The 26,172-nt window shown below is 38.2% G+C and overlaps 1 protein-coding gene across 1 annotated transcript in view; it reads left to right on the top strand.

Annotated features, from left to right (window-relative positions):
• LOC102733646 (cilia- and flagella-associated protein 47) overlaps positions 1-26,172 on the top strand; it is a 66,680-nt gene that overhangs the window by 16,875 nt on the left and 23,633 nt on the right. The window contains exons 4-10 of the mRNA XM_081809012.1: positions 1,096-1,234; positions 1,817-2,045; positions 2,502-2,662; positions 4,298-4,425; positions 7,681-7,916; positions 20,549-20,735; positions 21,462-21,675. Coding sequence (XP_081665138.1) covers positions 1,096-1,234; positions 1,817-2,045; positions 2,502-2,662; positions 4,298-4,425; positions 7,681-7,916; positions 20,549-20,735; positions 21,462-21,675 — 1,294 coding nt within the window. The remainder of the gene's footprint in view (positions 1-1,095; positions 1,235-1,816; positions 2,046-2,501; positions 2,663-4,297; positions 4,426-7,680; positions 7,917-20,548; positions 20,736-21,461; positions 21,676-26,172) is intronic.

Here is a 26,172-nt window from a genome sequence, read left to right as displayed (position 1 = left end):
CCCATGTGAACTGCATTAATTCATTTATCAGGAAGTCATGGGGCTCCTGGATGGCTCAGTTGGTAGAGCAGGCGACTCTTGATCTCGGGGTTGGGAGTTCCAGCCCTCCATGGGTGTAGAGTTTACTTAAATAAGTAAATAAATATTTAAAAAAAGAGAGAGAGAGAGAAGTGGCAGTGGCTATGAATGTGAGCCCTTTGGTCAGAAACATGCAAGTGAAAATCCTAGCCCTATTAGTTTCTAACTGTAGTAGTCAACTATTGCTATGTAACAAACACACACAGTTCTGTATCTTAAAAGGCAATTATTTTTTAATTGTTCATTTGTATGCAGATTGGCTGGAACTTGACTGATCTAAGCTGGGCTCAGCTGGGTAGCTCTGCTTCAAACTTAGGCGGTTGGGGATGTTCTGTTACTCACTGCAGGTCTGTGAGTCAGCTGGAGGCTCTGTTCCACGTGTGCTCATTCTGAAGCACAGGCCAAAGGGACAGCAGCTACTCAAGCACTTTACATGGTAGAGGTGCAAGAGAACATGTGGCATTGGAGCTGGCATGTTGCCACTTCAACCCACACACTTGGCCAAAGCAAATCACGTGGTCAGGCCCCAAGTCAAGGGATAGGAAAACATACTTTGTCCCTGGTAGCGTCATGGTAAGATGCAGAGAAGGGTGAAGAATTGGGGTCAACTGTGTAATCTACCACAATAGTTGTGTGTCTTTGGACAAATCACTCAACCATTCTAAGCTTTTTTTCCTTATTTATAAAATGGAGGTAATGATTGAACCTATATCATAGAATCACTCTGAGGATTACATGGAGTAACATATACAAAGCTCTTAGCATATGTGCCTGACCATTGGAAGCAGATAGTATATTTTAACTATCAATGAAGCTTGAGTCCTAACAATCAGTTCACATTTGTTGGGTGACCCCAGAGACTAAAATTATAATCAAAGCTGTGATTCTTCACTCTGTAAGTGTATAGTCTATTGTGTAAGTCTATTGTCTGTAAGACAGACACCTGTCTCCTATTAAGGATGTGACTGTGACACTGTAAGGATCCAGATGTAAACCATTTGCTCTTGTTCTCCTTAGGTACATTTAAAGCAGAATACCAGGGCCAATTACCCATTGTCATTTTTCCGAGTAATGGTATTGTGGAGCCCAAGTCATCAGTGATTGTTAAAGTGGATTTCTGTGCTGACCAGCCCAGAACTGTAAATGAAGTGGCAAAGTAAGCATATACTATGGTTCTTAATTCTAATGTAGTTCTTAATACTTTCCTGTTTTACTTTTCAGATATGCCTATTGTCTTGAATGTATATTAGCTTCTTTGTTCTTTCAGTCAGCATTCATTTGCTGAGTCTCTACTATTTGCCAAGCACTAGAGACTGGGATTTTGTGGGGGTGAGGGAGTGGATCAGGAAAGGGCTCCATTAAGGAGGGGATAGTGTACCCAAACACTTACTGGTGAGTAGGAAGTAGCCCGGCAAAGAGCAGTGGTGTGATTTGAGCTGTGTGTGTGTGTGTGTGTGTTCGTGCATAGGGGAGGTGGGTGTTGGTGATGGGGGTGGGTTAGAAGAGTAATTTCAGGCTGAGCAAGTAGAAGACTTGAAATCCTGCAGGTAAATAGACAGTGTTACACACTGAGAGAGCTGAGGCAATGTAGAGGCAAAGAGATGGCGGTGCTCTTAGGCCTTTGAATTTTAATTATAATGTGATGTTATAAAATTTCTGTTTATTCAAATATATAGGAGAGAAATTAAGTATATAGAATTCTAATTAAAATATATATGTATAATTCATTATCTTGTAGAGTGAGTTTGCAAGGTCGTCCAGATATACTCTTGAGTGTCAAAGCTCATGTGGTTGAGCAGATTATTGAGTTGTTAAACATGAGTAATGACAAAAAGTTGGAATGCATACACTTTGGTTCAGTTTTCTTTGGAACTTCAAAAATTGAACATGCACGTCTATACAATAATAGCCCAGAACCCATAAACTGGGTGGCCATAATGCAAAATGATTCAGTTGGAGAAGAACTGGTAAGTAAATAGTGCAACAGGGGAAAATCGGGTATTATGTTTTGAAACAGATTGTTTTGAATTTACTAATAACCAAAAAAGCTGTTAAATTATTCTAAGTACATTTTAATATGCGGATAGATATGATTCCCTTTCATGTGTCTTCAAGGGTAACCTCAAAAAATTCTGTAAATTAAACTAACACTGATAGTGATATATATCTGAAGTAAACCAGACAAGTGCTTCTTTTAGGTTAGCAGCTAGTTGTGGGGATTTCTGTTCTCATCAATTTTTCAGTAGTTCCTTTAATTTTATGATGTGCCTTGGTCAAATTTATGTATGTTTCTTTAAAGACATTCATATTCTCGATCTTCTAGACTAAAATTTCAACAATTATGTTATGATCTCCTCTTAAGATATTTTATTTTATTTGTGTTCTGCCTTAATATTCTTTTTATGTCTGATTTTATATTACAGGGCACAAATATTCGACAAAGAACAGATATTGCCTTAAATAATCTCACCTACTTAAGCAAAATAAAGAACATGGATGTTACCACTTTTATCTCCTGTGTTCCTAATGAAGGGAGGTTACTACCTTATCAAAAGATTGTAATTACATTTTGTTTCAGCCCAAAGTAAGCAAAAATTCAGTTACGGTGTTTTTTATTAATCAAAAGCATGTCAATCATACATTCATCAAACTGACTTTAACAGTAAAACTGGTCAGAAGGCACCAATCAGATTTTTCTTATTATGGCTCTCAATGTTTCTACCATGGTTAATATGATTTCGAACATGTAAGATTTTTGTTCTAAATATTTCCTGTTCGATTACAAATCTCTTCAGACCTTGTAGAAGCGGAAGTTCTGTGTGGTTTTGCATTGTGGGCCCAGACGAATCTGTGCAACAAGACCTTGTTGTCCCTGCAGAAATAGCGGATAGCCAGTGGCAGGCAGGGTGTGTCAGTGCCTCCAAAGAGGATGCAGGGCTCTTGCCACAGCAAGATGCTTGCTAAGGAGCATGAAGAGTAAGCCCTATAGCAGCTGCTGGGATGCACCACACTTGCTTGCCGAAATTCATACAGACTTGTAGGACTTTTGTCAATGTGTATTTTTCATAATTCTCTGTACTTGGTTTGGTTATTTAGTTTGAAAATATATTTGGAAATGCTATTTTAAATACATAGGAACAATTTCAGCTATACTTGAGAGGTGGCCGGGTGCGGCAAATAATCGATCCAACTGGATGTTTACCTTTGTGAGGAGGCACTGTTCAGTGTACTTCTCTATGTGGCAACAGGGTCGCTTGGTGATGATACTGATTGGTGGAGACTGAATTGTATTTTAATTTAAAGAGGGTAATAAATCAAGTAATTGTTCTATTTGTACAATCTGTAATTGCCTCATGAATCATATTTTCCTGCAGGTAATTTCTTGGCCAACATAGAAGATTCTGTTTAGCACACGATCTTTGAAATTCTAAATATTCTTTTTCATGGCAGCATGTTTTTTGTGAAAGTCTAGCATAAACTCACAGATATGATAATGATTGGAAGTCTTAGTTAAATACGTTTTTAACATGCTACTTGCATTCCTGTGTAATATTTCACATCAGTCTTTTTTGTGTGTGTATATTTGAGTATCCCCTGCTAAAATAGCTGCCCTCTAGGTAAGCAAGTAAAGACAGTCAACACGCAGGTCTAGAGGTAACCCGTCTCTGACTTTGGTCCTTCTTCCCTCTTCCCGTCTTTCCTTTCCTTTTCTCCTTTGACAAGATTTGGCTGTTACCAAATCTTGTTCTCCAAATCGCTTGTTCTCTAAGAATATGGAGAATGTGGCTAGCAACATGTGCTTAGTCCACAGGGCAAGAGAGATATGGAACAGAAATTTGCAGTTACACCCAAAGGTAAGAAGGACTATTGAACTAGAGAATTGAACAGAACCCTTAGCTAGCAATGAACTTGGCTTGGAAAGAAAATCCTTTACATAGAAAGTGACACTGGAGCTGGACCTTTACAACTTAGTATATTTAAATTACTTTTGTCTTGCAGATGTTGTCATGAAACCGTTTTCTGAATCTTTACACTTTGTGGGCTTCTTTTGGCAAGTCTCTGTATCTGGGCAGTAATTTTGGAAAATAGATCACAATTATATTTTTATTCCTGAACTTTCATCTGTTTGCATAGATTTAAGGATTGGGTTGATTCCTATTGAGAGGTAATAGAGTGCATCATCTTTGCCTTCAAAATAATTGATTGTAATTTTTTACAGGCTAATGACTGATGGTAAAAAGAATAATGATCCTTCACACAGGCAGGACTATGCTCTCTTTTTGAGATTTGACTCTGTGGGAAGTAAAGGTGGATTTTTGAGGGATGATAACAGTAAAACCATCAAAAGTAAGTGCGAAATGAACATAAGCATCAAATGTATAGCAGTTTAAATTATTTAAGAGTTTGGATATCATGTTTCTAGAGGCAATTTAATAAAAGTGTATAATTATTGAATTGAACAAAAATGCAAACATTCAAGAGACCTTAAAATGTCTTTTGTGGCATGTTAAGAAAGAAGTCAAGCTCAGAATCATTTACATAACAATTTTCCAAGTTGAAATTTAGATGACTTCATTATTTTTAAATGACATTAGATAAACATGATAATCTAGAGTTAAGGAATGAAAAAAGAAAATAAAAAAACCAACCTGGCTTCTTTTCCCATTTAAGCCTATGTTTTCTCTTAGAGATTAATATGGGAACAAACGACCCATTCCATCTCTACCAGGCCTTCAGCTCTTAGAGTCTACATTCAGTAACAGTCAAAGGACAGGACCTAGAACTGGAGCTCTAGTAAATAGGGTACAGTATCCTGTTATGGGGTATCGGTAAGTGCATATGCCTTGCAGGCCACGTGTCGAGATGCATTGTACTTCTTAATGTTCTCAGGTAGTATTAGATGGGCTGTGGTGAGGAAAATGGCAAGACTTGGAGTTCAGCTTAGCCAGACACATCAAAGAGAAAATAAAGAAAGAGACAGGTGAGGGATTGGATCTAGAAAGATGAGCTATGGCAAGTCAAGAGTTGAGAAGATTTGTGTGTCAGGATGAGTGATACCGTTGAGCAGGCTTGCACCATTTTCCCAGGACAGAAATTTCTACTATTTGTGTCATGGTTTGTGATTTGAGCTCTGTCTGCCTATCACAGACAGAAGATTTGTTTGAGTCTTGCAAGTTAATCTGGTTTTGAATGGCCAGAGATGGAGATGGTAGGTTTGCCTTAAAGGTAATTTAGAGTCTAGGGTTGGCTAGTAAGAGCCTCAGTGAAGAAATACACAATCTTCTTTTGAATTCTAGTTACAATGCTCTCCATGTAAAACTGTTCATTCACCCAATTAGAGCCTATAGTTTATAGTTCCTACCTCCTCTCTGGTGTCTCCAAAACTTCATGTTTATGTTATTGCCCAGCTTATGTTCCCCTGTCCATTATTTTAATCACCTTTTTTCCAGGTACACTTAAGTTTCTTGGCCCGTATCCCATAGTGACTGAGTGGCAAACCTCTAATCTGAGTAAATTCAACTCTTAGCCTACCCTGGGTCTGCACCTGGGAAGCTAATTGTGCTGGGGAAAAGCATAAAACCATGCTGTGCTGTTTTACTTTTTATTCTATAATCACTAACCCCAAGTGGGTCCTTTAAGATGGTTGACATTCCTGCTGCATTCCTCCTTTCCTTCACTTTCTCACAATATGAGATCAGTATCACATACCTTCCCTTCTCACCTCAAACCTCCAAGACTTCCTCCTTGGTCTTTACTCTAAACTGGTAAATACATTAAGTGACCCAGCAGACGTTTCCACTTGGATATCTATTAGGCATCTCAAACTTAACATGTCCAGAAAAACCCTCCTGGTTTCCCTACAACCTGTCCCTCCTACAGTCTTTCCTGTCTCAAGAAATGGCAATTCTATCCCTTCCATTGCTCAAGCTCAAGACTTTAGCATCACCATTTATCATGTGTTCAATTTCCTATTTTATATCCAGTCCATCAGCAAATTTTGTTAAGTTTCCCATTAAAACTATATGTTAAATCTGACCATTTCTTTTTTTTATATATATTTTATTTATTTATTTGAGAGAGAGAGAGATAGCGAGAGCAGGAACACAAGCAAGGGGAGTGGGAGAGGGAGAAGCAGGCTCCCCTCTGAGCAGGGAACCTGATGCAGGGCTTGATCCCAGGACCCTGGGATCATGACCTGAGCCGAAGGCAGACACTTAACAACTGAGCCACCCAGGCGCCCCTAAATATGACCATTTCTCATCCTTCTTCTACTACTCTTACCCAGCCATATTTGGTCCCTTAGGGTTTTTGGAACATGCCAAGGAAATTCCTACCTTAGAGTCTTTGTACTTGCTCTTCTGTCTGTCTGGAATGCACTTTTCCTGGATTTTCACATGATTTTCTTCCTGAGTTCCTTTATATTTTTGCTCAAATGTCTCCCTATCAAGAGAGGCCTTTTTGGACTTTCCCATATAAAAGAGCAGCCCCAAGACATTGTGCTCTGTCTTACCCTTGTAGGAGAGGAAAAATAATTTCCCCTCTACCTCTCTAGGATCTTGGTTGAGACCCCCCTTAATAAAAGATTAAGAAGGGGGGGGCACCTGGGTGGCTCACTCAGTTAAGCGTCTGCCTTCAGCTCAGATCATGATCCTGGGGTCCTGGGATGGAGCCCAGTGTAGGGCTCCCTGCTCGGTGGGGAGCCTGCTTCTTCCTCTCCCACCTCTTGTTCTCGTACTTTCTCTCTCTCACGAATGAATAAAATCTTTAAAAAAAAAAAAAAAAGACAGTTTAAGAGGGGGAAAAAAGCAAACAGAAGTTTACATGTATGTCTCCTGTATACATGGGGGAGACCCAGAAAAACTGAGTGACTCCCCAAAACGGCCGGAGCCATCACTTTAAATGCCATCTCCAGCTAAAGACAAAAGGTGTGGAAGTGTGGCAGCCAGTTATGGGAGGTTTTCAAGTCACAGTAAGGGAGGGTATGGTTGTTATGCAGACTTAAGTGTCTGCCTTCTTTGATGAGAGTTTCTTCCCAGTAGTTTTCGGAGCTTTTCCTGTATTTGCTGTTACGTAACAGTAGTCAGCTTAAAATAATCTTTATGCCAGGGATACCTCGGTGGCTCAGTTTGCTAAGCGTCTGCCTTTGGCTCAGGTCATGATCCCAGGGTCTTGGGATTGAGTCCCCGCATTGGGCTACTTGCTCAGCAGGGAGCCTGCTTTTCCCTCTGCCTGCCACTCCCTGTGCTTGTGCGGGCTCTCTCTCTCTCTCTCTGACAAATAAACAAATAAAATCTTTAAAAAAAACCTAATCCTTATGCCAAAGAGGCATATTTTTGAGTGACAAATTGTGCTCCCCTTCACCCTACATTACTTTTCCCCAGAGCACTTATCCTATCTGAAATGCTATATATTTCCTTATTTTATTGTCAATGCCACCTCCCTAGAATGTGAAGACCACGAGAGCAGGAACGGTGTCTATTTTATATAATAAATGGGCTACCCATGTCTCATCAGGTCTTTCAGATGACACTATTTGGACCGAGCAAATATATTCCGATTCCCAACACTTTTTTTGTTAAAAAGCTATTATTGCTTCTACAGGTGATCATTTTCAGAAAGTGGAATTAGCACTGACAGGCACAGGACTTCCTGTCTTACTACAGTTTGATCCAGGAAAGGTCCTTAATTTTGCACCTTGTTTCATGGGTGAACATTCAGAGCTTCTTTGTATTATGCAAAATCGATCCAACTCACTTCCTGTGATGTACCGCTTTCAAAAAACTGCACATTTTAAAATTGATCCTGAAAGGGGCAAGATTGACGAAGGATGTATCCAGGTAAGATAATTATTCGATGCTTTCACATGCTTCAAATATTTTAAGATTCGCTAAAATGACATGCAGAGGATTAAAAATTTCATGTTGTTCCACCAGTATTATAAATTGTATCTCTTCTGTGGCCTCGTTGTGAATACCGCATTGTGAATACTGCCTCGTTGTTGGCACTTATACAGTATCCATAATTATTTGTTAAGTGACTTTCATGTGCCAGGAAAAGCATTTGATGCTGTAGGGAATATGAAGGACAAAACATAGTTATTGCGTCCAAGGATTTTTTTTTTTTTTTAAGCTCAGAGAGTATTTATCGTCACCCCAGGAGGCAGGCCCCTAAATTTAAATATCCAGCATGGAGCCTTAGCCCTCCCTGCCTTGGGTGGGTGCAGGAACAGGTCCTGAAGCCTTTGTCTAGGACAGTGGAACCCAGCAACCAGAGGGGGGATGCCCCTGAGCCAGTAGCTGCCGATAGCAGCAAAAAGTGAAAAGGAGGTAGGAATCAGGCACTTGTCCCAATCTCAGAGATGCTGAAAGGAGTGCAAGATGCTTTGGGACTCACCGCTAGGCTGAAGGTTGGCCAAGCTGGGATGCGCACATGTGGGACGAGTGGACGTCCAGTGCCTCACCGACAGAGGCTGTAGCCCCATGCCATAGTTAACCCAAGACAGAAGGGAGGGGCTTGGCAGTTTGGCCTCTGAGGCCTTGCCCCACTGTGAGGTGAGGTGCTATGGAGGAATCTAGCCACTATAGTCTTAACTACTTGCTGAGGGGTGAGTTTCTCAGCCTTTTGCACAAGTGCATGCCCCTTGCCCCCCAACTTGTCAGCGGCCGACGTGAAGGGCATCCTGCAGCCACTGGTCGCAGGCATTATGTGTTGCGGGCACAGTGAGGGGTGGCGGGTGTGGGGGTAGGCTCGCATCAGGAGGCTTGTCGTCATCAGATAGGCCAGCAGATAGCGTTAGCAGGTGCCTGAATGTAGGGAGGACAACAGGTCCGGGCACAGGCTCGGGTCTCGGCCCAGGTGCTTGTGGTCCGGAGTGACTCGTACAGGCCCACAGCTGGCACAGTAGGGACATATCCTGCCACTGCAGCCCCACCATGCCCTTGCGCAGTCACGGGGAAGGGGGGTTCTGCGTGGGCGGCGCTGGTGGCGTAGTGGGGCGGGGCTGGGACGCAGGTGGCGCCGCTCAGCTCCTGCTGTAGGCTCGCTTCTGCTCCCTCGTGGAGCCCCCGCTGACAGCGTGCCGACTGCAGACGCCGCGCGGGAGTGGTGGCAGCCCGGCTGGGACACAGCCCGCGTCGCCCCCTGCCTTGGCCTAGGGCAACCGGTTCCTGGTCGGTTCCTGGTCCTCCGGTGCAGACAGCGATGCCTCCGCCTTTCCTCCAATGCTCCGCCCAGTAAGAATTTTTTTTATGTACTAAGGAAGTGTAAAACCTACAAACCAACAGTATTGGTTTAAGAAAAGTGCAAAATGTGTTGAAAGAGATCTATAACGGGGTGCCTGGGTGGCTCAGTGAGTTGAGTGGCTGCCTTCGGCTCATGCATGTCATGATCCTGGAGTCCGGGGATCGAGCTCCGCGTCGGGCTCCCTGCTCAGTGGGGAGCCTGCTTCTCCCTCTGCTCCTCACTCCGCTTTCGTCCTCTCTCTCAAATAAATAAAAAATCTTAAAAAAAAAAAAAAAAAAGATCTATAAGAACGTGATATAGAAACTCAGAGGACAGTGTTTTTACTTCCAGCCAGGTAGCAAGGTCTTTTCCTATGATAGTAACATGGGCCAGAACCTGAAGGTTGAGCAGAATTTTCAAATTTGAAACTGATGATACTTAACTGGCCTAGGCCTCCAACTGCTGGTGTGGAGCAGACAAGTTGAAGTCTGAGGAATACCTGTGAGTCCCAGGCCAGTTTCTGTCTTTCTCACTACTCACATAACTTTTGTCCTTGTCCCCTAAACTGGGGTTGGCTGACTGTGCTCCACAGGCCAAATCTGGCTTGCTGCCTGTTTTTTAAAGTAAACTACCGTTGGAACATGGCTGCTTTTATTGTCTGTTGTCTATGGTTGCTTTCGTGCTACAAAGGCAAAGTTGAATGGGTATGAGAGAGCTGTGTTAACTTTAAAAATAAGACAGTTAAAGGGACACCTGGGTGGCTCAGTCGGTTAAGTGTCTGCCTTGGGCTCAGGTCATGATCCCGGAGTCCCAGGATCGAGCCCCACATCCGGCTCCCCGCGCTCAGCTTCTCCCTGTGACCCTACCCCCTCTCGTGCGTGCTCTCTCTCTCTCTCAAATAAATAAATAAAATCTTACAAAAAATAAGATATTTTACCAGCCAAACTGGGTTTATTTGGGAATAGCGGAGAACTGTAATTCGGGACAAACAGGCTATGGCAGAAACCATAGGCTAGTCCAACAACCAAAGAGAGGAACCTCATTTTATGGAGGAGGAGGAGGAAGTTGGGAGTGGTTATTTTGAAGGAAAGTCCATTGAAGAAAAGCAGGAGTTCAGGATGATGACGGTTTGTTGTTGGCTGAGTTGCTGGGGCAGTCGATTTCTTACAGGAGTTGCAAGGTAACATCTTTTCCCCTTGGGACCTGTAACTGATGATTCTTTCCAATCCGCGTTTCTTCCTGTAATTGAAGTCTAGTGGCAGGGCGTGAGAGCTCCTTCTTCTGGCCTCCCAATTCCATTTTAGTGAGGTTTCCCTTTATTAATTTTTATAGTTATATGGCCCATAAAGCCTAAAATATTTACTATCTGGCTATTTACAGAAAAGTTTGGAGCCTTGCTCTAAACAGTAGCAAGCATGAATGCTTTCAGTTTCACCTCAGGTTCTTATGTTACTATCTTTTCTCCACTGCATTGTGATATGGCTCATAAAGTTATTGATGGAAGCTTTCTCCCAGTTGCAATCAGGAACTATTGTACACATGTTTAAATGCATGCAGCTCATATTTATAACTCTTCCTGCTTCATTAGAATGACTCACTTCCGTCCCCTCAAATTTGGATAGATTTAATCAGTCTTTATAGAATAACAACTGATGTTAACCATATTATGCAAAAACATTTGCCTTTTAACCGCTTCCTAGACTGTCTTTAGTTCAATCCTCTTAAATCTACCAATTCAGTTTATTTTCTCCAGCGACATGCACCCTTTCAAAACGTGTCTGATAGCTAAGTTCCAAATTTCATTTTTAACCCTCTGTGTTTCTGGGTTTCTCAAGCATTAATAACTTTCAGATTAACAAAAAGTGAATGTGGGAAGTGTGGGGGGGATGTGGGAGAACTGTGGCTTGCACAGGCTGGTCAAATCGTCTGTTAGAAGTGAGATATTATTCTTTTTAAGAGATTTAAGAGATTATTCTTTTTGGGGCGCCTGGGTGGCTCAGTTGGTTAAGCGACTGCCTTCGGCTCAGGTCATGATCCTGGAGTCCCGGGATCGAGTCCCGCATCAGGCTCCCTGCTCGGCGGGGAGCCTGCTTCTCCCTCTGACCCTCCCCCTCTCATGTGCTCTCTGTCTCTCTCATTCTCTCTGTCTCAAATAAATAAATAAAATCTTTAAAAAAAAAAAAGAGAGATTATTCTTTTTAATACTAGCTTATTGAACTAGAATTCACATACGATAAAATTCACACATTTTAAGGGTATGTAATTCAGTGGTATTTAGGATAGTCAAAGAGTTGTGCAACCATTAGCACTAATTCTACGACATTCTCATCACTCCAGGAAGAAGCTCTATGTCCATTCGCAGTCACTCCCTCTTCTTATTCCTCAGCCGGTGGCAGCCACTAATCTGTTTTTTATGTCTATAAATTTCCTTGTTCTTGACATTGCATATAAATATAATCATAAAATGTGAGGACTTAGTGTTTGGTTTCTTTGATACAGCATTATATTTTCAAGTTGCTTCAGTGTTGAAGTATGTGTCACTACCTCATTCCTTTTTTATGGCCAGACTGTACTCCATTGTATGGATAGCCTACCTTTTGTTTATCCATTCATCAGCTGATGGGCATTTGAGTTGTTTCCATCTTTTGGCTATTATGAATAATGCTGCTATAATTATATTGTTAAAACATTGTTATGACATCCTTTTTATGGTGAGGACACTTAGGATCTACCGTCTTAGCAAATTTCAAGTGTACGATATAGTATTGTTAACTATAGTCACCATCTCCAGAACTTACTCATTTTGCAGAACTGAAACTTTGTGCCCTTTGACCAACATCTTCCTATTTCCCCTTCCCTCCCACCCCTGGTAACCACCTTCTACTCTCCTTCTTGTTGTTTAACTATTTTAGATTCCACATGTAAGTAAGATCATACAATATTTGTCTTTCTGTGTCTGGCTTATTTCACTTAATGTTCTCTAAGTTCATCCATGTTGTCACAGATGTCAGGATTTCCTTCTTTCTTAAGGCTGAATAAAATTCCATTATTCTTATGCATGTGGATATCCAGTTTTTCCAGCACCATTTATTAGAGACTGTCTTTTTTCTACCGTGTGTTCTTGGCATTCTTGTTGTAGTCTAGTTGATTATAAATGCACAGATTTATTTGTGGGCTCTCTATTCTGTTCATATGTTTATATGTCTTTTTTATGCCAATACCATACCATTTTGGTAACTGTAGCTTTGTAATATAGTTTGAAATCGGGAAGTGTGATGCCTCCAGCTTTGTTCTTTTTGCTCAAAATTGCACTGGCTATTCAGAATCTTTTGTGTTTACATTAGGAGAAAAAGAATAAAATACTTAGGAATAAACTTAACCAAAGAGGTGAAAGACTTATACACTGAAATATCGACGAAGGGAATTAAAGAAGGCACAGATAAAGAGAAAACCATCCTGTGTTCATGGTTAGGGAGAATTAATATTTTTAAATGTCTATACTACCCAAAGTGATCTACAGGTTTATTACAGTCCTTATCAAAATCCCAATGGTGTTCTTTACAGAAATAGAAAAAAACCTAGAAATTCATATGGACAGGTTTTCAGTACTCTTCAGTATAGACTGAAGAGTGGAATTGTTGAATCATGTGATAATTCTGTTTAACTTTTTGAGAAACTATCATACTGTTTTCCAATGAAATTGCACCATTTCCTAACTCTTACCAGCAATGAATATGTGTTTTAATGTCCTAATACCTCCACACCTTTGCCCATATTTGTTAATGTCCTTCTTTTTGATTATATCTATCCCTGTGGGTACAAAGTTGCTTCTCACTGCAGTTTTCATTTACATTTCCCCAGTGACTATTGATGGTGAATGTCTTTTCATATGCTTATTGTGCACTGGTATATCTTCTTTAGAGAAATGTTTATTCATGTCTACGGTAGGCAGAATAACGACCACCTAAAAGTGTGCTTATCCTAATCTGCGGAATTTGTGAATATGTGGTGTTTCATGGCAATGGAGGATTTAGGTTTTAATTGGAAGTAATGTTGATAATCATTTGACTTTAAAATGGGGAGATTAATCTGGATTATCTGTGTGGGCCCAATATAATCACAGGGGTGCTTAAACATGAAAATAGAAGGCAGAAAAGTATCAGTATCAGAGTGATGTGATGTGAAAAATATTTGCATGTCCATTACTGGCTTTGACAATGGAAGGGGAGGGTGAGGAGCCAAGGAACACGATGGCCTCTAGAAGATAGGAAAAGATAAGGAAATAGATTCTCCACTAAACTCCAGAAATGAACGTTGTCCTGCTGAAATCTTGGTTTTTGTCCATTGAGATTGGAGTCGGACTTTTGACCTACAAAAGTAGAAGATAAGAAACTGAGCTGTTGTAGCCCACAGAGTTGTTTGTAATTTGTTATTGTAACAATAGGAAACTAATAAAAAATTCTTTACCCATTTTTAATTGGGATATTTGTCTTTTTGTTGTTGAATTGCAAAAGTTCTTTATGTATTCTGGATACAAGTCCTTTATCAGATATGTGAATTACAAATATTTTCTCCCCTTCTGTGGGTTGTTTTCACATTTTCTTTTTTGTCCTTTGAAGTACAAAAGTTTTAAAGTTTGATTAAGTCCAGTGTATCCTTTTTCCCCTTTTGTCACTTGTGCTTTTAATATCATGTCTTAGTAGCTATACAGTATCCAAGGTCAATAAGATTTGTTCCTATGTTTTCCTTTAAGAAATTTAGCTTATGCATTTAAAATATATTATCCATTTTGAGTGTTATTTAGAGGTCCAGATTCATTCTTTTACATATAGATATCCAGTTATCTTGGAATCTTGGCATACTTATTGAAAAAACACTTGACTGTAAATGTAAGAGTTTATGGACTCAATTCTATTTTATTTATCTATGTTTATCCTTATGCCAATATCACAGTGTACTGGTTAGTGTTGTAGTAATTTTTGAAATTGGGAAATGTGAGTCCTTCAGATTTGATCTTTTTAAGGAAATTTTTGACCCATTTGAGACCCTTGAAAATTCATATGAATTTTAGAATTAGCTTACTTATTCCTATATAAACAAACAAAAAAAGAACAAAACACCCCAGCGGCTGGGATTTTGATAGGAATTGTATTGAATCTGTAAATCTGTTTGAGAGTATTTCCATCTTAACAATATTAAATCTTGCAATTTATGAAAATTGGATAGCTTTAATTTCCATTTATTTATGTCCTTTTAAATTCCTTTCAGTGGTGATTAGTAGTTTGCAGTATACAGGTCTTGCCATTCTTTTAAAAATGTATTCCTAATACTCTATTCTTTTTGATGAAATTATATTCTTAAATCAATTTTTGTATCATTTACTGCTAGTATATAGAAATGCAATTGATTTTTTTTATATTGACCTTGTATCCTGTAACCTTAAAATCATTATTTCTGATCATTTTCACTGTGTTCTTTGGGATATAAGATTAATGTTATCTGTGAATAGAGACCATTTTATACCTTCCTTTCCAATTTGGATGAATTTTATTTCTTTTTTCTTACATCATTGCCTTGGCTAGAACCTCTACTATGGTATTAAATAGAAGTGACAAGAGAGGATATTTTCCTTCTTCCTAATCTAAGGGGAAAGCATTTAGTCTTTCACCATTAAGTATGATGTTAGTTGTGGGTGTTTCATAGATTGCATTTACAAACTTGGGGAAGTTTTCTTCTACTCCAAGTGTTTTAGGTGTTTTTACTGTGAAAATTTGTTGTATTTTCTCAAGTACTTTTTCTGTGTCTATTACAGTGATAATGTGTTTTTTGCCCTTTATTGAGATGGTATATTACATTGACTGATATTCTGATGTTAAACCTGGGATCATTCCCTGTTGTACATAGTGAAAATCCTTTGTACATATTGCTGGATTCAGTTTGATAGTATTTGGTTGAGGAATTTTGCATATATATTCATTAGGGACATTGGCCCATAGGTTTCTTTTCTTAAATGTCTTTGGTTTTGATGATGGAGTAAAACTGGTGTCACAGAATAAGTTGGAAAGTGTTCTCTTCAATTTTTGGAATAGTTTGTGAAGGACGGGTGCTAATTCTTCTTTAAATGTTTGATTAAAAAAAAATGTTTGGTAAAATTCATCATCAAAGCCATCTGGTTCTGGGCTTTTCATTATCAGAAGTTTTTTTGATTTCTAATCAATCTCTTGTTATCCCAGGGCTATTCAGATTTTTTATTTCTTCTATAATCAATTTTAGAAGTTCGCAACTAAGAATTTGTCCATATCATCTAGGTTATCTAATTTGTTGGCATACACTTGTTCATCATATTACCTCATACTTTGTTGTGTGTGTGTATGTGTGTGTGTCAATTTTTGGTTTTCTATTTACTGAAATCAACTACTTCGTTTACATGCATTTTATTTTATTTAAATGGTATTTTTCTTTATTAAGTTTTTAATTTTAATTCCAGTGTAGTTAACATTCAGTGTTATATTAGTTTCAGGGGTACAATATAGTGATTCAACACTTCTGTATATTACTCAGTGCTCATCATGATAAGTGCCCTCCTTACTCCCCATCACCTGTTTCACCCCCCCCCACCTCCCCTCTGGTAACCATCAGTGTGTACTCTTTAGTTAAGGGTCTGTTTCTTCATTTGTCTCTCTCTCTTTTTCCTTTGCTCATTTGTTTTGTTTCTTAAATTCCACATATGAGTGAAATCATGTGGTATTTGTCTTTCTCTGACTGACTTATTTTGCTGAGCATTATACTCTAGCTCTATCCATGTTGTTGCAAATGGTAAGATTTCATTCTTTTTAATGTCTCAGTAATATTGCATTGTGTGTGTGTGTGTGCGTGTGTGTGTGTGTATATATATATATATATATATATATATATGGCATCTTTATCCATTCACGTATTGATGGACACTTGGGCTGCTTCCATGATTTGGCTATAATAAATAATGCTGCAATAAACATAGAAGTGTATATATCTTTTTGAATTAGTGTTTTTGTATTCTTTGGGTAAATATCCAGTAGTGCAATTGCTGGATCTCAGGGTAGTTCTATTTTTATCTTTTTTTTTTTAAAAGATTTTATTTTTATTTATTTGACAGAAAGATTGAGAGAAAGAGAGCACACAAGCAGGGGGAGCGGCAGGCAGAGGCAGAGGGAGAAGCAGGCTCCCCTCTGAGCAGGGAGCCCAATGAGGGGCTCGATCCCAGGACCCAGGGATCATGACCTGAGCCACCCACACATCACCCTTTTTTTTTTTTTTTTTAAAGATTTTATTTATTTATTTGACTGAGAGAGAGATAGTGAGAGCAGGAACACAAGCAGGGGGAGTGGGAGAGGGAGAAGCAGGCTTCCCGCGGAGCAGGGAGCCCGATGCGGGCGCGATCCCAGTACCCTCGGATCATGACCTGAGCCTAAGGCAGACGCTTAACGACTGAACCACCCAGGCGCCCCCCACGCGTCCCTTTTTAAACCTTGTTAAAAATTTATTTATTTATTTATTTTTGATAGGAGAGTGTGTGAGAGAACATGTGCGCACAAGTGGGGGGGAGGGGCAGAGGGAGAAGCAGACTCCCCGCTGAGCGGGAATTCCCAGGACCCTGGGGTCATGACCTGAGCCAAAGGCAGACACTTAGCCCACTGAGCCACCCAGGCGCCCCTTAAATTTGCTTCTAATTACAGCTTTTGCTGTATTCCATGAATTTTGACATGTTGTGTTATAGTTTTCCTTCATCTCAGGGTATTCTCTAATTTCCCCTGAGATTTCTTTGACCCATTGGTTACTTAGGAGTGTATTGTTTAATTTCTACATATTTGTGAGTTTTCCATATTTCCTTCTCTTTATTTGTTCTTTTTAACAATTTCTATACTTTATTGATAGTCTCTATTTTTTGAGATGTTTTCATACCTTTTCTAATTCTTTTTTTATTGAGATATAATTGACATAGCATTAGTTTCAAGTGTACAATGTAATGATAATTTGTATATATTGGAAAATGATCACCATAATAAGTCTATTTAATATCTATCACTATACATAGTTACAAATTTTTTTCTTGTGATAAGAAGTCTTAAGATTTACTCTTGTAGCAACTTTCAAATATGTGATATAGTATTATTAACTATAGTCACTATGCTGTACATTATATCCTCATGACTTATTTATTTTATAACTGGAAATTTGTACCTTTTGACCCCCTTCATCCGTTTCGCCCACCTGCCTCCCCTTGTCTTGGCTACCACCGGTCTATACTGTGTATATATGAGCTTGGTTTTTTTTTGTTTGTTTTTTGTTTTTAGATCCCACATATAAGTGAGTTCATATGGTATTTGTCTTTCTGTGTCCGACTTATTTCACTTAGCATAATGCCCTCAAAGTACATCCGTGTTGTCAAAAATGTCAAGGTTTTGTTTTTATTTTATTGCTAAACACTTGATCTTTCTTGTCTTTTTGATAATAGCGATTTTGACAGGTGTGCCATGATACTTTATTGTGGTTTTGATTTCCATTTCCCTGATGATTAGTGATGTTGAGTGATGATGATTAATGAGTGATATTTTTTCCCATCCCATGAGTTGCCTTTTCATTTTGTTGATGGTTTCCTTTGCTGTACAGAAGCTTTTTAGTTTGATGAAGTCCCACTTTATTTATTGTTTATTTTTACTTTTGTTGCCTTTGCTTTTGGTGTCTTCCTTTAATTCTTTAGTTATATTTTCTTTGAGCATATTTATAATAGTCAACTTACCATCTTTGTCTAATAAATTCAACATTTGAATTTCTTCAGGCACAGTTTCTATTTATTGCATTTTTTCTGTGTGTTAGCCATACTTTCCTCTTTCTTTTCAGGTCCCATATTTTTTTGTTGAAAGCTGGGCATTTTAAATGATATAATTTGGCAACTCAAATCAGATAGCTCTCAAGACATTGCTCTTTGTTTTTGTTCTTCTTTTTCTTTAGTAACTTTGTAGACTGAGTCTGTAAATGTTGTTTTCTTTGTTATGTGCAGCCAATCAAGGATCTGCTAATTTAGGGGTCAGCTAATGATTGGGCAGAGCTTCTCTTAAATTCCTTGAATCAATAAGTCTCACAGCCTTTGCCAAGAGCCTTTGTGTAAATGTATTGGGTGAGGCATATTTTCATTGTTCTGTCAGGTATTTTATAGCTTTTTTTGGCCTTTAATTTCACCTTGTACAGAGTCTCAAAGTCAGCCAGATGTCAGAAATTAGAGCTTTCTCAAATCTTTCCTGGGCATATACACTGTCCTACGCATGTGTGTGGTGATCCAGATTCCCAGGAATATGTCAGAGCTTTTCAAATATCCTCTGAATATTTTGTGTTTTTATTTTCCTTTCTTTTTCCTTTTTTTCTTTTTTGTTTTGCCTCTTGTTGGCCTTAAATGATAATGCTACTTCAAGTTGCTGTGATGTTTAGCAATTGCTGCTGCTGATTTTTTGATAAGGGGGAGGGGAAGAGGGTACAAAACTGGGGGGAGAGAGTTGTTCACAAAGAATGAGCCCTGAACCAGGTCAATTAAAAATAATACCCTGGGGGGGGGCGCCTGGGTGGCTCAGTCGTTAAGCGTCTGCCTTCGGCTCGGGTCATGATCCCAAGGTCCTGGGATCGAGTCCCACATTGGGCTCCCTGCTCAGCGGGGAGTCTCCTCCTCCCTCTCCCTCTGCCTGCCACTCTGCCTACTTGTGCTCTCTCTATCTCTCAGTCAAATAAATAAAATCTTTAAAAAATAATAGTAATAATACCCTGGGGCACCTGGGTGGCTCATTGGGTTTAGTGTCTGCCTTCAGCGGCTCAGGTCATGATCCCGGGATCCTGGGATCGAGAGCCCCGCATTAGGCTCCCTGCTCTGCAGGGGGCCTGCTTCTCCCTCTCCCTCTGCTGCTCTCCCTGCTTGTGTTCCTTCTCTCTCTGTCAAGTAAATAAAATCTTAAAAAAAAAAAAAAATACCCTTATAGGAGGCTTTTTAGCTAGCTTCTAGACAGGATAAATAGGGACAATTCTCTGGGGATAAGATTTTTGGAGAGCTCCAAACCCAATCTTTTCCCTCCCTGGCTGCTAGGCTAATAGTTTTTACAGCTGCCATAGTTACAAGGCTGTTGTTTTTCAAGGAGAGCTCAAAACTGGGAAGAGGAGGATGGGATTACAGTGTATAAAAATGACACGAAACCTGTTATTCTTTCAGAGATTCAGCTATTTTAAAATATTTATTTAAATTCAATTAGCCAATATATAGTACATTAATAGTTTTTGGTGTAGTGTTCAATGATTCATTAGTTGTGTATAACACCCAGTGCTCATTACATCACATGCCCTCCTTAATGCCCATCACCCAGTTACCCCATCCCCCCACCCACATCCCTTTCTGCAACCCTCAGTGTGTTTCCCAGAGTCAGGAGTCTCATGGTTTGTCTCCCTCTCTGATTTCTTCCCATTCAGTTTTCCCTCCCTTCCCCTATGATCCTCTGTGCTATTTCTTATATTCCACATATGAGTGAAACCATATGATAATTGTCTTTCTCTGATTGAGTTATTTCACTTAGCATAATACCCTCCAGTTTCATCCATGTTGATGTAAATGGTAGGTATTCATCCTTTCTGATCGCTGATCAGCTATGTTTTTCTTAAATACTCCTTGGATTTTTATAAGCTTTTGGGTAATTTTAAAATATGTGTAAAGTTGATTTTGACAGTTACTCCAGTGGTTTCTTTCCCTTGTAGAGGAATAGATATTTGGAGATCCTTGATTTGCTATTCTGGAGGTGCTTCAGTAACATTGTTCTTAATTTTTTCTTAAATACTTTTCCAGTAATATATATCTTAAAGGTTTGTCAATGCTGTTTATGGTATTTCTAAGCTACTTTTATATTATGGTGATGGACTAGCTCTCCTTTAAAATTTTATAAACAGTTTTTTTATTTGCTTTTTATTTTTTCCAACAGTTTAATATTATTTTTGTAATTCATTTGGACTGCTAAAACAAAATACCATAGATTGCATGGTTTATAAGCAACAGAAATTTATTTCTCACAGTACTGTAGGCTAGAAGTCCTAGATCAAGGTGCCAGCATGGTCAGGTAAGGGCCCTCCCAAAGGCCCTATCTCCTAATTCCATCACACTGGGCGTTAGGTTTAAATATGTGAGTTTTGGGGATTCACAAACATTCAGCCTATAGCAATTGGTTACTTTTTCTTTTTTTAGAATGTGACATGTTCATTCATTCCACATCAAGTAGGAGTCTTTAAAGTGAAGCAATTGATAGAGATTATTGGCTCAGTGGCAGATGAAAATTTGCAGTCATCGCTAAAGCCTTTTCATCAAATATATTTAGATTTCAAGAGCGTCTGCAAACCTTCCACCAAGAAAGTTGTGATGAAAATTAATCCTGGTAAGCTAATGTGGACACTTATTTTTTTTTTAAATTAAGGTTATATAGGATTATTTTAGCACACCAATTGCTTAGCTATGTGTATCAAATGTGGTCTGCTATTGCGGTACTTACCTTATGAATGCATCAAAATCACTTAGAAGGCTAGTTAAAATAGATCTCACTGGTCTGTATCCCAGAATTGATTGTTAAATAGGTCTTTGGTAGAACCCAAAGATTTGCATTTCTAACATGTCCCTGACAGTTGCTGATGCTGCCATTTTGAGGATTACAATTTGCATAGCACTGGTTTAGTGATCTATAAAATTTATTAAGTATTTTATTGGTTTTTATATTCTTCCACATTTTAGTTTGAGTCTGTAATATAAACTAGTTTTGACCATTCCATGCATTATCTTGTTGCTATTTCCTGTAATACTCAATTATCTTTTATACATTGAGCCATATGAAATTGCTGATATTCAGCTCTCTTTGATCTATAAAAGATTGTCACAAAGGCGAACCCATTCCTTCACATTACTATGTTTTCTTTATGTATGCAATATTTTCTAAATTGTCTTGTGTAGGTCCATTTATTAGATGAATTATTTGTATTTTCTAAATGTGTTTTTTTAGGGATTTAGTTTTAAGTTAGAACCAACAGTGTAGTGTATTAATACATGGATATTATTTGGAAAGCTGAAATTCAAGAAACCGTATTTAACTTATTATTCAATTCCATAAAAGGTATATCCCCTTTGGTCAGTAATCCTACGGGACAGTTTGTGGTTAGAGACTTGCCAAAATACAAGGACTGTGCACCTGTTACAATGCTTCAATCAGCCATGACACGCCTTCACAATCATCGCATAAGTAAAGAGTCAATGAAGGGTGCACTGATAGCCTTTCCCAATGATCGAGCTGCAAGTATCAGGTCTGGAGACCAGCATAAAGTTTTCAGGTAACATGTTATATTAAAAACCAGAAATTTTGAAAGATAAAATGGCCAACATGATATGCAGGTCTTAGCAGATCCTGCTATAACAAACTAATGATGACGATAATAATAATAGTAATAAAATTTTATTTTATCTCTCTTGTTCTACATTGGAGGTGATGGTTATTGAATGCTACTGTATTTGCTTTGTCTTACCTCTCATCACCTCTACTCTGTGCTTGACAGGAAGTGAATGGTTTACTGGATGATTATTAAAATATGCTGTTGACAAGTATAGAATAATAGAAAAAATCACTTTTAGAAATCTATCAAGTTCTCAGACTAGTCAATCATACTCATTAAATATGGCTGACAGCTTGAATTTATCTAAGATAAAAGTAAACATTTACAGTTGTGAGAAACTAGTCATCATCATTATCGATCATCATCATTATCACCTTTGTTCCCCTCAAAGTCACATTTCTCATAACCTTTCCCAAATTGAACTAAAACTTCACCAATTAGGATCAAAGGTGATGTCAAACCTCAATTTAAATCAATCCAAACCTCAAAGAAATTACTACCTTACAAGTGCTTAGTGAGAGGAACCCAGGCATCCTGGTTTTTGCACATTGCAGACTGAAACGAATTTCTTTTCTGCCTGCCTGTGTGTTACTAGTACACTATCTAAACTTGGCAATGTCCCCGGGTTTTCTCTACTTGTCTCTTTACCTTTGGTGAGTCATTGAGCTCTCTTAATTTTACAGTCATTTTCTTGCAATATCATTTGATTTTAGGCCATAATTGTTTTATTATCCACAATTGGAAAATTCTGGGTCTTTGCATAGTCAGTCTTGTTATTTTATTTTACAAATTTTATTCGTACCAGCCTTTCTCTCTCTCTTTTTTGTTTGACAAGTACCATGAAGCATAGGAGTGCAAAAATCACTCAGACTCCATTTTAAATAATTATATAGTATAAAAAAGGAAAACTCATCTCTCCCTCTGACTCATTGCACTCCCTCCCATACAGAAGTATCTGTTGGAAACAATTTTTTTTGTATCCTTTTCAGTTCTTTCCTATGTTTATACAAATATGTTTGTATAGATATATGTTAATTTAATACTAATATTTTTTCTGTCTAAATCAGTCTTAATAATATGATCTAAAAAATGCCAGATTTTAAAAATATTCTTTATTTAAATTCAATTTAGGTAACATATGCAGTATTAGTTCTGCCAGATTTTTTAAAAAAATTATTTTATTTAAATTCTATTAATTAACATATAGTGTATTATCATTTCAGAGGTAGAGTTCATTGATTCATCACTTGCATATAATACCCAGTGCTCATTACATCACATGCCCTCCTTAATGCCCATCAGTTCCCCACCCACCTTGCCTCCAGCAACCCTCAGATTGTTTAACTATAGAGTTAAGAGTCTCTTATGGTCTGTCTCCCTCTCTGATTTCGTCTTATTTTATTTTTCCCTCTCTTCTCCTAAGATCCTGTTTTGTTTCTTAAATTCCACATATTAGTGAAATCATATGATAACTCTCTTTCTCTGATTGACTTATTTCCCTTAGCATAATACGCTCTAGTACCATCCATGTCATTGCAAATGGTAAGATTTCATTTTTTGATGGCTGAGTAATATTCTATTGTGTATATATACCACCTCTTTTTTATCCATTCATCTGTTGATGGACATCTGAGCTCTTTCCATAGTTTGGCTATTGTGGACATTGCTGCTATAAACATTGGGGTGCAGGTGCTCCTTCGGATCACTGTGTTTGTATCCTTTGGGTAAATACCCAATAGTGCAATTGCTGTATCGTAGGGTAGCTCTATTTTCAACTTTTTGAGGAACCTCCATACTGTTTTCTAGAGTGGCTGTACCAGCTTGCATTTCCACCAGGAGTATAAGGGTTCCTCTTTCCCCGCATTCTCACCAACATTTGTTTTTTCCTGACTTTTAATTTTAGCCATTCTGACTGGTGTGAGGTGGTATCTCATTGTGGTTTTGATTTGTATTTCCTTGATGCTGAGTGATGTGGAGCATTTTTTCATGTGTCTGTTGGCCATTTGTATGTCTTCTTTGCAGAAATGTCTGTTCATGTCTTCTGCCCATTTCTTCAGTGGATTATTTGTTTTTTGGGTGTTGAGTTTGATAAGCTCTTTATAAATCTTGCCAGATTTTTTTTTAAAGAAAGCTAAACATTTCCTATTTATCTCATGGCCAAAATTATTTTTCTCAATTTATTCTTTTCCATATTAATAGACATACAAAATTTAGTTATTTTCTGGTTAACAATTAGTAACTTTAAGTAATGAAATTGTATGATGTATTAAATTGTTGGTAACTATAATTATTATTTTATTTCTTAATGCATTTTATTAATGATTTTGACAAGAAAATAAAGAAAATAAGTTAGGAGTTTTTGTCTAATTTTTGTTTAGTACAGTATGTCCTGTGTTTAGAAGAGTGGTCAGGCATATAATAGGCACTGGGTAAATATTTTTAAATAAATAAATGAAGAAAAGTGTTTTATTTGCATAATAATCTTGGTCCTATATTTTGCACATTAAAAAAAAAATCACCTACTCAAAGCTGAAGAGGTATTTCATGAAGTTTATTCTTTTTTTTTAAGTTTTTATTTTAATTCCAGTTACTTAACATACAGTGTAATATTAGTTTCAGGTGTACAATTCAACACTTCCATACATCACCTGGTGCTCCTCACACCAAGTACACTCCTTAATCTCCATCACCTGTTTCACTCCATCCCCTCACCCACCTTCCCTCTGGTAACATCAGTTTGTTCTCTATAATTAAGAGTCCGTTTCTTGATTTCTCTCTCTTTTTTTTCTCTTTGCTCATTTGTTTTTTTTCTTAAGTTCCACATATGAGTGAAATTATATGGTATTTGTCTGTCTTTGACTGACTTACTTCCCATAGTATTATACTCTCTAGCTCCATCCAGGTTGTTGCAAATGGCAAGATTTCATTCTTTTTTTAACTACTGAATAATATTCCATAGTATATATATATACCACATCTTCTTTATCCATTCACCAGTTGGTGGACCCTTGGGCTGCTTCCATATCTTGGCTATTGTAAATAAAGCTACAGTAAACACAGGGGTGCATGTATCCCTTTGAATTAGTGTTTTTGTGTTCTTTGGGTAAATACCCAGTAGTGCAATTGCTGGATCTTAGGGTAGTTCTATTTTTAATTTTTCAAGGAACCTCCATACTGTTTTCAAGTGATTGCACCAGTTTGCATTCCCACTAACAGTGCGATAGGGTTCCCCTTTCTCCACATCCTCGCCAACACTGTTGTTTCTTGTGTTGTTGATTTTGGCCATTCTGACAGGTATGAGGTGATATCTCATTGTAGTTTTAATTTGCATTTCCCTGATGGTAAGTGATGATGAACATCTTTTGATGTGTCTGTTGGCCATCTGAATGTCTTTTTTGGAGTAATGTCTGTTCATGTCTTCTGCCCATTTTTTGATTGAATTATTTGTTTTTTGGATGTTGAGTTGTATAAGTTCTTTATATATTTTGGATAGTAACCCATGTCTTCTACCATTCTGTAGGTTGCTTTTTAGATTTGTTGATTGTTTCCTTCACTGTGCAGAAGCTTTTTATTTTGATGTGGTCCCAATATTTTCTTTTTGCTTTTGTTTCCCTTACGTCAGGAGACATATCTAGATAAAAGTTGCTATGGCCAATGACGACGAAGTTACTGCCTCTGTTCTCTTCTAGGATTTTTATGGGGGTTTCAGGTCTCATATTTAGGGTTTTTTTTTTTTTTTTAGGGTTTTCTTTTTAAGATTTTATTTATTTATTTGTCGGAGAGAGAGCACAAGCAGGGTGAGCAGCAGGCAGAGGGAGAAGCAGGCACCCTGCTGAAAAGGAGTCCAATGTGGAGTTCATCCCAGAACCCTGGGATCATGACCTGAGCCGAAGGCAGATGTTTAACCTACTGAGCCACTCAGGTGCCCCTAGTATAGACATTTTAACAATATTTGTTCTCCAATCCATGAGCGTGGAATGTATTTCCATTTCTTAGTGTCATCTTCAATTTCTTTTTTTTTTTGCTATGATGTTTCTTTTATTCTTTAATTTTATTATGTTAACCACCATACATCATTAGTTTTTTTTAAATTTTATTTTATTATGTTATGTTAGTCACCATACATTACATCATTAGTTTTTGATGTAGTGTTCCATGATTCATTGTTTTCATATAACACCCAGTGCTCCATGCAATACATGCCCTCCTTAATACCCATCACCAGGCTAACCCATCCCCCAAGCACCTCCCCTCTAGAACCCTCAGTTTGTTTCTCAGAGTCCATAGTTTCATGGTTCGTCTCCCCCTTCGATTCCCCCCCTTCATTTTTCCCTTCCTACTATCTTCTTCTTCTTTTTTTTTTTAACATATAATGTATTATTTGTTTCAGAGGTACAGGTCTGTGATTCATCAGTCTTACACAATTCACAGCGCTCA

The sequence above is a fragment of the Leptonychotes weddellii genome, chromosome X (assembly GCF_054177405.1).
Source record: "Leptonychotes weddellii isolate Sample4059 chromosome X, ASM5417740v2, whole genome shotgun sequence".
In the NCBI taxonomy this organism is placed as follows: domain Eukaryota; kingdom Metazoa; phylum Chordata; class Mammalia; order Carnivora; family Phocidae; genus Leptonychotes; species Leptonychotes weddellii.
This window is presented reverse-complemented; position numbering and strand designations above follow the sequence as displayed.